General features: G+C 32.0%; 1 protein-coding gene across 1 annotated transcript; it reads left to right on the forward strand.

Moving 5' to 3' along the window:
- Positions 1–7,071: 7,071 nt before the first annotated feature.
- LOC132632697 (HIPL1 protein-like) lies at positions 7,072–11,498 on the forward strand. The gene is made up of 7 exons (XM_060348738.1): positions 7,072–7,716; positions 7,799–7,956; positions 8,602–9,399; positions 9,478–9,694; positions 10,189–10,367; positions 10,565–10,803; positions 10,886–11,498. Exons 1-7 carry the CDS (start codon positions 7,626–7,628, stop codon positions 11,280–11,282), a joined length of 2,079 nt encoding a protein of 692 aa, XP_060204721.1. The 5' UTR covers positions 7,072–7,625; the 3' UTR covers positions 11,283–11,498.
- Positions 11,499–14,176: the final 2,678 nt, after the last annotated feature.

The following is a 14,176-nucleotide window of genomic DNA, read 5'->3' on the forward strand; positions in this document are numbered from 1 at the left end:
GATACGGAGCACAAACTACAATGTTATATTAATCGTGTTTTGCATATTAAAAAAAAAAGTAAAAAAAGTGGAACCCACCATCTCCAAACTCACGGGGAAAAAAAACTGGGCCCCATATTAACAAAATCAAGCAATATAAAAAAAAAGTGAATCTCATATTAAAAAAACAAACAATGTTAAAAAAAAACGTGCAGACTTTGTATTCGTAGCAAACACTAATATAATGAAGTTTTAGATACGGAGCACAAACTATAATGTTATATTAATCGTGTTTTGAACATAATATATAATATATATATATATATATATAATCACTATTTAAAGACAATTACATACACATATATGCACTATAATGTAAAGTGTTGGCCGGGCCATCTAGTATAATTATAAGAGCAAGTTGGAGTCCTCCAACAGGAGCCAAAATTATTGACCAGGTGGAAACATTAAACTATCCATTTCAAGTAGCACGCTGGACCACTCTCAAATAACAAATTCCAGAGTTCAATGTTACATATTTTTTAGCATATAAGGCCTTATTAAAGCGTTATATTAAATGTCCGTTGGATAAGGTTTCTGAAAAAAATGAAAGATGTTTGGCCACTCTCTTCATAGACGCTATAGCCTATAAGCAAGGACAAAACAAATGATGAGAACTAAAGTCAACTTTCTTTAATGGAACGTACCTACTTTCTCAATTTCAATTTAATTATGACCCTATTTAAAAGGGACAAGGAAAATTTAAGACTTTAGTTTAATTGCATATAAACTTTAATAGTAAATAATAATAAATGTTTAGCATAATAGGGAAAATATCACTCCATTCAAAATAGAATTTTGTAATGACTTATAACTTAATGATATCTAATATCCTGCAAAGTCCTTTACATATATAGATAGCCTCTCTACGCGGGTAAAATGTTTCTCCGGTAATAAAACAACTTTCATGTCCTCCGGTGTATCTTAGTCAATAGTCAACGTCAGGGGCGAATTTGTGGGTAAATTTTGAGTCACGTGAACACATGGTCACTCGACTATTCTTGATATATTATGTGTATAATTCTGAAGATATATCTAATACTATCTTTGTATTCTCAAGGTCACGGGTTCAATCCCCCGCTCGGGCAGCTTTTTAAAATTTTGCTATTATTTTCTAAAGCTACCTTTTACCTTCCTTTTTATATTATTACTCAAGTAAAAAAGTGTTTTTACTTCATATTGCATCGTATACTTTTCTTTCCTTTATTTCTAATTATATCAAGTCCCAAAAAGTAAAAAAAAAAAAAAAAAAAAAAAAAAAACCTCCCTGGCTGCACTGCAACGATGAACTCATGAGTCATGACAATCAAGAAACTTAGAAACCCATAGTTGATAGCTAAGCTGCAAGCCGGCAAGAACCCACCAAAATTCATCAAGTAAAATTAAAGTCTCAAGTTTCGAAAGGCAAAATCTATTCTCCATTCTCATAGTTATTCTCTATTATAATATTATTCTCTAATCTCAAAACAAATTATCTCAGAACAACAAGGTGTCCGGTAAGTCTTGAATTCGAATTTCGAACACCCTTTTGGTCTTTTTATTGATTTTTGAATTTGGATTTCTGAATTTTATTGGTTTTTTTGAGTTTTTGAATTTTGGGGTATATGGGTTTTGACTTTTGAAACCTTATTTTCTTGGTTCTTTTGAATTTTGAGGTTTATGGGTTTTAAGGAATTTGATACATTTTTATTTTTAGGTTGGAGTCATCATTTTGTTTCGAAGGAGAAGTACCATTTCCACTGTAGCCGTAAAGTTTTGGACCTCTTGGATCGTATTTGCACTAAATTTCGAGCTCGATAGACGGTAATGAACACTTCTCTATAATTTTGAATGCGAAAGGGGTGTGATTCCTCTATTTTATTATAAATTTGAAAGGATGTGATTCCCATATTTTTAAATGAGAAAGGGGTGTGATTCTCTTATTTTTGAATGCGAGAAGGATGTGATTCCTCTATGTTATTACGAATTTAGAAGGGTGCGATACCCTTATATTTAAATGTGAAAGGGGTGTGATTCCTCTATTTTATTATAAACTAGTGAATTTGTTCGCGCTTCGCGCGTTCAAGAAAAAACGTATAAGTTCATGAAAAAATTGTAAATTTAGTAGATATATAAAGAGACAATTTTTCTACACTTATGCATATAAAATCAATTCACTAAATTGGTTAAACAACTTAAATACTATGTCAATTAGCTTTACTAATCATGTCATTAATTACACATAAAAATAAAAATAAAAAAGCAGATTATAAAAACGACTAAAATTTTAAGATGATATTGTTCATCAAGATCCAATTTCAAAATCGGTCATCTTATGTGTGATCTTCCGAAAGCACCTGTATCTTTGCCATTTGTTCTGTAAAAAGTTTAGAAGCCTCATGTATTTTTATTAAAGCTACTTCCTAAAAAAACATTATATTAAATCCTTGAAAAAATCTTAACATTTTCATATGGTTTTAGTTATTTTAAATTAATATAAGTCTCTAATAAGTTCAACTTAAAATTTAGAAGCAAATACTATTTCGAAAATAGTTTCACATTTTTGAACAACAGTCATATTTTTGTTGTTAATTCGTCACTCAAAATGTCTCTAATAATGCTATATTACTGTGTGAAGTCACTTCGTGAGATATGAATTTGTGCATATAAAATTCTATGCACTGTAATTGATATTTTGAATTTTCTTATTTCTTCCTAAATTCACTTCTATCACGCGAGAAAAATTAAAACTAAGAGAATCAATATAGTGGTCTTTAAGAAAGGTTATAGACATGAGAAAGTTCACTTCTCTAGTGATAGCTCATATTTTTTAGTTATTTCCCATTCGGTGTTTGGTATTCATATTGGAGCCCGACTAAATTCGGATTCGCACCGAGTGCCAATCTGGGGGGAGCGCTTCCTACCAAAGATTTTCCATACTCAAAGCTCAAATCTAAGATTCTGGTTAAGTGACAAGCAGTTTCATCCGCTGCACCACATCCTTTTATAGTAGTGATAGCTCATCAACCTGCACATTACCTATATTTTAAAAGTTAAAAAGAGCAAAAATGCAATCACACAAGCTAAAAAAGTATATTTAAAGTTATCATAGCAACTTTAAATTACATAGATTCATCATCATAGAAAAAAAAAGAGTAATATTCAATTTCAATGTTGCTTGGCATAAGGTCAAGAAAGGCAATACTTAAAGATTAATTGAAATGGTTAAACTTCTCAAATTCTCGTTTCTAATTTTTTTAATTCCCTCTCAAGAACTTTCCTTTATAAAAAAAATATTTTTCAAGAAAAACATGTTAGCATAGAATTATTGAGTTAATAATATGAAAATTAGATAACCTCATATATTCTTGGCGTCATAGAATCTCCATACATGTCATAAAAACCGGTTGCCCTTCCCATCTGCAAAAGATACATTTTTAGTCCTTTTCTCAACTTTTCTTTCCACTTAAAATAAAAATAAAATAAAAATAGTTACTTTCTGACTACACTATTCATGAATAGTGGTGGAGCCAAGATTTTCAATAATGGAGTTCAAAATTTAAAGAATCAAACAAACAAAGAAGCCAAGAAGATTCAACATATACAATACATATTAAAAAAATAATTTTAACCGTGTATGTATAGGTAATCTTCCGCCAAACAGGGTTCGGATGAATCCCGTTGCCCCTTCTTAGCCAGGCCCAAGAGGATTACATGTATCAATGAATATCTCTTCATTGCAGTTGCTTGTGATAGTTCATAAGCTGTTACAGATACGGGGTTGATTCCTCTAATTGTAGTAATCATGTCATCATTCATAAAATGGTAACTGAAAAAGATGTCCATGCATTTCTTCCAAACAAAAAAAGAGGAGAAGGATATTTAACAAAAGATGTAATTAAACGAAAATGAGAAACAAAAAAAATAAAAAAAGATAAAGAAATGATCCTCTAGCAGATATGACCTTTCCGAATCTATACCTTAATTTAAACCATTAGTGATCTTTACATCCCAACTGCCATCATTATATGTTTTTGTACTCACAAATGACACCACTCATCACTTGCTACATGATATGTAAGTGTAAGTGATTTTTTTTTTTTTTTGTAGAAAATAACGTGCATATATTTCACAGACGGATTCAGAATTGGTGTTGGACTGCGGGAGAAATGAGTCGAAACAGGATTTGCTTTTACCACATAACCAACAACACATTCCCGTATTAGGGTTCCCACATAATTTTCTTTTATATATTTAATGAAATCCCTGCTATGACTTTTCATTATCTTGATTTACTTCAAATCTTTAACAATTCTAACTAATTGAATTCTTTAACAATTCTTAACTGCCTTCAAAACTCTTCATTTTCCTTCTTTATGGAGTACAACGATAACCATTAATAGAAGAGGAAGACAGGGAACTGTAATTACTAAGAAATTTAAGTTGAACAGTTTCAAAATAATAAATGCACCTGACATTTATTTCTGGGAAGCCTAAATGCAATTCTTTGGCTGTGACTCTCCGAGAACAAAAGCATTAGTAATTTAATAGCTAAATAATTGCATTACAATGAAGAAATAAACCAATAAAATGCCAAAAAAAAGAGAAAAAGGATAAATAAGAATGGTGGCCATAGAGAGGTGCCACATCACCTTGTTTATGCCTAGCTTTATATTATATATAGATTTGAAAGGATGTGATTCCCTTATTTTTTAATGCGAAAGGGGTGTGATTCCTCTATTTTATTACAAATTTGAAAGGATGTGATTCCCTTACTTTTGAATGCGAAAAGGGTGTGATTCCTCTATGTTATTACGAATTTGGAAGGGTGCGATACCCTTATATTTAAATGTGAAAGGGGTGTAATCAGAGGCGAATCCAGTAATGGTGAACTCATCGCCTCTGATCAACGTCATGAAATAAAATACTACTATATTAATTTCTAATTTCTCGTTGGTCTATTATTTTTGAACATTTTTCTCTTGCAATCATGATTTAATATTTAAAATGACGACCCTATAACGGCTTATATTTTAGTATCTTATTTGCCTTTTTCATTTTCCAAGAGTCAAATAGAGTGATATTTCACTAAAATTAAAATTGTACTATGCGTCAACTTGAAATAAGAAAGATAACCATTTAGGTATTTCTGCACAGTTTCAGTCTCTCAGAGTTAAAAAAAAAATAAAAAAAAATCTTATATTCAACAGGTGACTATATATCGTTTTAAGATGAAATTAGTCGTTCTAGTCATTATTTTTCAAATCGAGTGTATTGCGCTATTGTACAACAGCAAACAAGTATCCTTATGCGTAGATTATAGTCAACTTAATTTATTCCCTCCAGTTTGTTCTTTTTTCTTTTTCAATTTTTTTTTCCTTTTTTTTTTTTTTGCACGAACCTCTAAGAAAACTTCCTGCAAGATTTTTCTTAAATTCAGCGGTCTGGAAGGAAATGAGTTTCCTTTTGTCTTAAAAATGATTTGATTTTGACTTTTTATTTTCATGGGAGGGTAAAAATTTATCAGTTGTCATGTATACATCAACTCAATAAACATACCATTCTAATTATTAAATTATAATTAATATACATTCTCACCTTAATTAATAATTTAATCGTGGTAATTTTGTACAGATTAATTTAAACATCGGAAAGAATAAGTTTTTACCTTGTGAGATTCACCCGCTTAAAATTTCTTTCCCATAGATACTCACTTCCGTTCTTTTTAATTGTCATGCTTGTCAAACATAGTTGTTTCAAAATATGATAAATATTTATTTGCACCCGGTGTTTATATGCACTCAATCAAACAATCTAATCTTCATAGTTAAAATTAATTAAAAGAGAAAACGGATATCACTTAGTCATGATTAAGGAATACATATCTTTTTGAAATATACGTTTTGCATATATTGCTCTGTTGTAAATACTAGGTGCATGTAAGCATGGAGAGAGATTAATATGGTGAAAGTTTAAAAATGAATAAGACTAAACTAGTCAAATAATTTATTATTAATATTTTTTAAAAGGATGATTAAAAGGTTAATACGACAAGTAAATAGGATTAGAAAATCACGTAACATTCTATATTTTATAGAGTAAAAATATTTGCAAGAATATATTTGTGCTTCTTTTCGAGTTCCAGTTCTCACTTGAAACTCCAAGATCACCACTTTGCATTTGGTCAAGCACTTGCAGATTATCATAGTCAGAGTAAACATATGGACAAATTGCTCGATAGCGAAAAGGTTTCCTTTATAAAGCTTATGTCTATGACTTGGCTAATGCCTTTATCTAGAAGTACAAGACTCTACGTTTCTTTTTGATTTCTTTATGTATTAAATCACCATCTTTGCCGGTTTTGCTGGTGTCTTTTCTGGGGTTTCTATAATATTTCCCAAGTGGACCTATTCATATACAATGACCGTTGTTCCAGGGATCTGTATTGATTACAAGATTTGACTATATTTAGTAGGTACATACTTATTCGCTCTCAATATCCGCATCAAACTAAGTAATTTAAACTTAGCAATTAAAAGTTAATAAAAGAACGCATGTCATATTATGGTTATGTGATAAATGTGTATACCCAATAAGTCATTCATTAGTTTGGTATAAATGACTATACGGCAATGTTGAAGTTAGAAGGTTACGTGCTAGTTCGATCAAACTCAATGACTTTAGTCTAACCATGTATTTAAGTAATTATTAAATATGTATAAAAGTTAAATTCATAATTTAATTACCAATACTACTATCCTAAAATTAGAACCCATAATGTTCAAACTCTGGCTTCGCACCTTTACTATGAGGCTAATTCTTATATTTTGAGCATATGGGTTGCAATTAATGTGGACACAGAAGACATGAAGCCAAACCAACCAAGATCCATACAGCCTGGGTTTTTTCAATTAAAGTTACTTCTTTTTTGCTGCTCAACCACCCAATATATTCTACTATATGTATTTATGCCAAGACTTCACCATCTTAAAAGTCAACTGTTTAGACAGACCATTTGGGGCCTGAATTCTCAGTTGACAAAAGAAAATATCAAAAGCCCCTTGCGAGAGAGAAAAGGACGGGCTAAAACCAAATCAGAGAAAATATATTTTTGATTATAAGATTTGACCAATAATTGAGGGAGTTGGCAGTAGGCACCATGTGTTGAAATTTAAAGCAAAGAAGAAGGATATACTCCATTTGTTTCAATTTATGTGAACCTATTTCTTTATTAGTCTGTGCAAAAAAAATGACTTTTTCTATGTTTGAAAATATTTTACCTTTATCCAATGATTTATAGTCACACAAAATATATGTGATCCATTTAGGACCACAAGTTTAAAAGTCTTCTCTTCTTTCTTAAATTCTGTGCCAAGTCAAATGGGTTATCTTCTTTCGCAAACTCCGTGCCAAGTCAAATGATCCATAAATTGAAACGGAGGGAGTAGTTTATTACATAATACTAGTATTATATATATTTGTCTCTATTTAATCAATCTTGTTCCAGAACTGGGAATGTATCTTAATCTTGAAAAGAACCTGATATGTAGCTGCAGCCTGCAAGAACCTATTTTCTTCTGCTTTACAATTTGTTTTCTCAGCTAATAGCCATGGGAAGCAGTCATTTCTTGATTATCCTTCTGTTGAACTTTCTGCTGCTTCTTTGTCCTTGTTATTCACTTCCCTTGTGTACTGATTCAAGTACGTTGTTGGTGTTGTTCAAGATTTTCCATTTGCAGTTATCTGTCCGTGTTCTAATTTCAGTTCTCTTGATGCTTTATAGGGGCTCCTCTACCTCAAAAGACTCCTTTGACATTCTGTCCTTACAATGGAACCTCATGCTGCAGCTCTGGTGATGATAAACAATTGATGACTCAATTTGATGCTATGAACATTTCTGATTCTGGTTGTGCTTCTCTTGTAAAGTCTATCCTCTGTGCGGTAAGAAATCGACTGCTATGGTGGATAAAATTCAGTTACTTTTATGTGACCAAAAATAGTTTTCCGACTTTACTGTTGCATTGGATAAATTCACTGACCATGGGTGAAATTAACTCTCTACATTACAGTCAACTTTTTGCCAGAGATCCACAATCCTCATTTATGCTGCTTTACAGAGAAGCTTTAAATTAAGCATCTTTCCAGTTTAACTAACTCTAGAACTGTAATTGCATGAAAACAGAATTGAATATAGTATATTCCATGAAGTTGCATTTATAAGCTTCTAAGAGCCTAATAACTTATATCTAGTTGCAATACATATCAAAAAATTTGGGTCTGCTAAGGTCCAAACACTCAATTCTCCACAATCATCTGTAGGATGATGGCTCTTTGAAATCTCTTGTACTGATTTATGTGGAAGCTATCAACATCCATAATTTTAGAGTTTTAACTAGTATAACTGGTTAAAAAGATGCTAGTATCAGGAATTTCTGAATGATTTGTAGTCTAGATTATCAATTTTTTTTTTAAGTTTTTTAATTTTGGTGATTTGGTTATACGGATTAGATTATCAATTCAATTTCCAAATGTAGATATCTTCCCTATTGGATTCGATGCATGATATTCTGTATTCACCTTCTGCAGAAATGTGATCAATTTTCAGCAGATCTCTTTAGTACTATTTCTGCTCCTAGACAACTTCCTATACTTTGCGACTCCCCAACTTCAGCAAATTCTACGCAAACTAGCCAAGCTACAAATAACTTTTGCTTGAAGGTATGGACTACATGTCAAAATGTGTCCATCATGAATTCTCCTTTTGCTGCTTCCTTGAAAGGTCAAGCTCCAACGCCTGTAAAGTCCAATTCCACCAAGTTGACGGATCTCTGGCAATCACAAGACGATTTCTGTAATGCATTTGGAGGAGCTTCTGGTGATGGATCAGTATGCTTCGCTGGAGAACCCATTACATTAAATACCACTGAACCTCCCAGTCCTCCAGGCGGTTTGTGCCTTGAGAAAATAGGAAACAGTAGTTACCTCGATATGGCTGCTCACCCTGATGGCTCTAATCGGGCCTTTTTCTCAAATCAGCAGGGAAAAATATGGTTGGCTACTATTCCAGAAGTTGACTCTGGAAAGGTGTTAGAGCTTGATGAGACCAATCCTTTTCTGGATCTAACTGATGAAGTTCATTTTGACACTCAATTTGGTATGATGGGGATTGCATTTCATCCAAAGTTTTCGCAAAATGGACGTTTCTTTGCTTCGTTCAATTGCGATAAGGAAACATGGGCCGGATGTGCAGGAAGATGCTCTTGTAACTCGGATGTGGATTGTGATCCATCAAAACTGCCTAGTGATAGTGGTACGCGACCATGCCAATTTCAAGCAGTTATAGCAGAATTTACTGTTAATGGGATAACTTCCCAACCTTCAGAGGTAATTTTCAGTCTGATGGATTTAATGTTTTCCCATTATTTGATTCTGAATGATCATGAATAATTTGATCTTTTCCAGGCAAAAACTGCCAGCCCAAAAGAAGTCAGAAGAATATTCACCATGGGCCTTCCTTTTACATCTCATCATGGAGGCCAGATTCTTTTTGGACCTAGAGATGGATATTTGTATTTCATGATGGGTGATGGTGGGGGTACTGGAGATGCTTACAATTTTGCACAAAACAAGAAATCATTGCTTGGAAAGATTATGAGACTTGATGTCGATAGCACACCAAGTAAGTTGTCTAATTGTCTTCAAGTTACTAGAAAAATACTGCCCATCTGGTAGTTGCAGGTCCTAATATTTGTACATTTGTACATACTAACTTTGATGGTCTTGCCACTGCTCTAAGCTATCTAATGCATGTTGCAAAGAGATTCTAAATGGCTAAATCTTTGTAATCCGATTAGGAAATAACAGACTCTCTTGTCTTAGTCATCTACTCTCTTTGCCGAGTACAAAAAGAAAAGCTCATTGCCAGCAAATGAATCATTCCTGATATTTCATTGCAAAATTTAGCTGCTTATTTTTCAGCTGCAGGTTTTCTTTTTGTTCTGTGTCTGTCAGGTTTTTTGTTCTGCTTTTTTTGCAGCTACCATGCATTTCTTGCCAAAACTTCGTCTGTTGATCCTCATGTAGTGTCAAATTGTTTGAGAGCGTTCTGGGGTTGGAAATGAAGCACATTTAATTCAGCTGAGTTGTCCCTTATTTTGTGTATGGTTGTTTTAGGTGATGCAGAGATTACCAAGCTTGATTTATGGGGAAACTACACCATTCCAAAGGATAATCCTTATATTGAAGATAAAGAGTTGCAGCCAGAAATATGGGCACTAGGAATGCGAAATCCTTGGCGCTGCAGCTTTGATTCTGCAAGGTCATCTTACTTCATGTGTGCAGATGTAGGCCAGGTAATGTGCAAGAATTTTACTTTCCAAGTAGTTCTCATATGACTTGTAGGTTTAACTGGTAACACTATGCTCCTGAAATCTTACCTGTCCACTTTCAAGCTCCATACAAAACTTATACCCGAGAATCCATAGATTTCCTCACTCCATTAAGTTCATTTATTTGTTCTGGCTTTGACACATTGGATTTTATCCCATAGGATCATTATGAAGAGGTGGATATAATCACCAAGGGAGGAAACTATGGTTGGAATATTTACGAGGGACCCAAACCGTTCACTCCAAAATCACCTGCAGCAAATACATCTGTGAGCTCAATAAACCAAATTTTCCCAGTCATGGGTTATAATCACTCTGATGTAAATAAGAATGAAGGCTCAGCCTCAATCACTGGTGGATACTTCTATAGGTCCATGACTGATCCTTGCATGTCGGGAAGGTATGTCTACTAACTCAATTCTTTTCTAAGTGTAGGATTATATAATTTTATGGTAATGACATATATAGATGAACTGTTGCAGGTATCTGTATGCAGATTTATATGCAGGCGCTATGTGGGCAGGCACTGAAAGCCCTAAGGACAGTGGAACATTTAACACGACTGAAATTTCATTCACTTGTGCTGGAAATTCCCCTATAAATTGTGCCTTAGTTCCAGGAAGCACAGTTCCAGCTCTAGGCTACATCTTCTCATATGGTGAGGATAACAATAAGGATGTATATCTCCTAGCAAGCAGTGGTGTATACAGGGTTGTTCGTCCCAGTCGTTGCAAATACACTTGTGCAAAGGAAAATGCTACTGACGTTGCCACTCCAGCTCCTGGTAGTTCCCCTCCTTCAGCAGCAGTCATGTTAACAGTTTCATACAAGAATTTAGCACTCCTCCTATTGTCCTTTTTGGTGATGGTTCTTAGTTGATACCGGGTTGCTGCTTATGTATAGGAACTCGATAGGCTGCTTAATTAGTTAAGTATTATACAATTGCTATTTTAGCTTTCTTTGAGTTCATTGTATGAGTATTGTTTCTGGAATTTTTGGCGATTGGATGTAATGCACAATGGTGGTCAATTTATGAGGATTGTTACCTAAATTATTACTGTACTAATAATTATACTTACTAGTAATATTTTAGTAGAGTATGGATCCAACTGTCCAAGGTGTGTATACAATTTTTAGAAAAGTAGACGGAGTTTAGGGACAGCAACTCAAAAGGCAGCAGAATTTTTTATTTTTATTTTTTTTTAAAAAAAGAAGGTGAGCAAGCAAGTCAACAAAGAAGCAGAGAGCACTTGTTCTGGGTTTGAAGAAAGGGGAACTTACACAATCACTAGCAAATAAATATTAAATTATATAATCTACAACTATTTTCTAATTTACATAATCTACAATATATACCTTATAAATGAATAAAGGAGAAAATCTTTAGATATGGTAATTTTCGTATAAATAAGGTAATTAAATTTGATAGGCTATATTTTTTTCTTTATTTAAGTACTATGTCCCTATAAATTCTCCTTTCCTACCTATCAATAAGGAAACATTATCTACCTATCAATAAGGAAACATTATCTCTAACCCTATAAATACTCCATTAATTGTACAATTTGCTCATATACTCTATCTTCTATTAGTTATATTGTAATATTGTGTACTACATATATAATATACACAAGGTATTACTATACTATAATACTACATATATAATATACACAAGGTATTATTATACTATATAGTATATACTTTATATAATATACAAACTTAAATATACTAATTCCTACTATTAAAATACTAATTCCTACTATTATACCCACAAATATTTTTTTTACCATCTTTTCAATTTACACTTACCAATTTGAATATACCATATACATGATATCATTATATTATATATATAAAAAAAAAATATACCAATTATTACTGTTATATCCACAAAATATTTTATTATCATCTTTTCAATTATACTTGCCAATTTGAATATACCATATACAAAAATAGTGCGAAAAAGTGATAAGACATGCTTAGAAATAAAATAAAATATTGAAAAGCTTAAGTAAAAAACCACAAATAAGAAATACTAAGTAGTGCAGATCATAAGACTTTGACTATGTATATAAAAACAAAGTTTGAGAAATTGTATTTCCAAGAGTTTGAGGAGATGGATATGGAAGGAGAGAGGCATGAAATTGAAGATTAGAGCAACCTTTTGATTGATAAGGTAAGTTTTCAGGTGAGAAAATTAGATTTTATTGTGTACTTAATTAGGAGATATATTTTAGGGATATGAAAGATAGTATATTAAAGTTAAAAACTTAGAATAAATTTTATTAATGTAATCTTTTGAAAGCAATTATAACTTTTGAAAATTGCATATTTAAATCTTGTATCTGTGTAAGTTTTCCTTGAAGAAGAAATGGAGGATGGTTCTTACTTGTTAGAACCTTGAGTCCATGATCCATCGCGTGAGGTAAATGAGGCCCAATTGAAAAAAGGGCTGGTCAATTATTTTGGCCCTTTCGAATCTTTTTTTTTTTTTTTTTTTTGCACGGATTGGCCTTCAAAGGCACTGGTCTTTAATTTTTTCACTTCGCCTTGTTATACCCCATTTTAACCGAGTTAAAGTAGAAGCACAACATATTGGAGATTCCTGTTTTGTTCATTTAAGGAGTCGCCACCTAATTAGTTTAATGGTGAATTAGGACACCTAGAGGTTAACTAAGGCAAAGTTAAAACTAAACCTCAATTAATAATCTGCTTAACCAGTGTGATTCTAGGCGAGGGCTCTATATTATCCTAAAGGGAAGGGGTTAGGCATCCTTTAGAATCCGTTAACTTACGGTTGTCCGACCAAACTTAGGTTAATTGATTGAGAGTAAATATAATGCTTAAAATTTAGAAAATGATTTTAAGATATTGCTAAAGTTTTAAAAGAAAATAATGTTAGTCAAAATAAGGTTTACAAAAAATATAATAATTTGTATAAAAGAGATTTTAAATGCCATGTTTTGAAAATATGATTTTATGAATGTTGTTAAGGTTTTTTAGATGAAAATATAATAGCGTTGTTTAAAATAATACTCGCAGAAACATAATAACGTACGTAAAAGAAGATTCTAAAAAAATAAGTGAGACTTGAAAATATTGATGAAGCCTTAAGTGAAAGATGGTATTTAATAAGATTTATGGGAAATGTGATAATTTCATGAAATAAAACTTACAAGCATTGTTAAGATAAAATGACATTTAAAGAAGACTTATAAATATTGCTAAAAGCTTTAAATAAGATGCTATTTAGAAATAAAACTTGTAAAAGATATTTTACATAATAAGGATTTTAGATGCTATTTAAAATAAGACTTGTAGAAAAATATAACATGAATATAGCAAAAACATCTAAGCTTATAATAGGATTCAAAAGGAAGTGAGTTTTCTTATTAATTATGCCTAGTTAAAAGTATGTATGATTGATTCCAAATTTGACGAGTTGTTTATAAAATATACTTGAGTTTATATTTGCGTATTAATAACGTTTCAAAACGTTTATGATGAAAACGATTTCTTTTTTTACTTAGAATATATAGTCATACCATTTTGTAAATTAACCATTCCCAAAAAATGGAAAAAATATTAGACATTTAATATGAAAAAGAAGGGAAATAAACTAATGGAATGATTTGTTAATCTTTCTTAAACTAAATTATCCCCCTTACTAAACTGAGCCCATTAATACACTAAAGCCTATCTACTAAAGCCTATCTAAGTTAAGAGAATAAAATAGGATAAAGGGTTAGTTGCATAGATACAAGTTAAATGCA

The sequence above is a fragment of the Lycium barbarum genome, chromosome 3, assembly GCF_019175385.1.
Source record: "Lycium barbarum isolate Lr01 chromosome 3, ASM1917538v2, whole genome shotgun sequence".
In the NCBI taxonomy this organism is placed as follows: domain Eukaryota; kingdom Viridiplantae; phylum Streptophyta; class Magnoliopsida; order Solanales; family Solanaceae; genus Lycium; species Lycium barbarum.

Coding starts and splice junctions, on each gene's coding strand:
- LOC132632697 (XM_060348738.1), top strand. CDS start 7,626: ATGGGAAGCAGTCATTTCTTGATTATCCTTCTGTTGAACTTTCTGCTG. Junction 9,400..9,477: donor TAACTTCCCAACCTTCAGAG/GTAATTTTCAGT, acceptor GATCTTTTCCAG/GCAAAAACTGCCAGCCCAAA. Junction 10,804..10,885: donor GATCCTTGCATGTCGGGAAG/GTATGTCTACTA, acceptor GAACTGTTGCAG/GTATCTGTATGCAGATTTAT.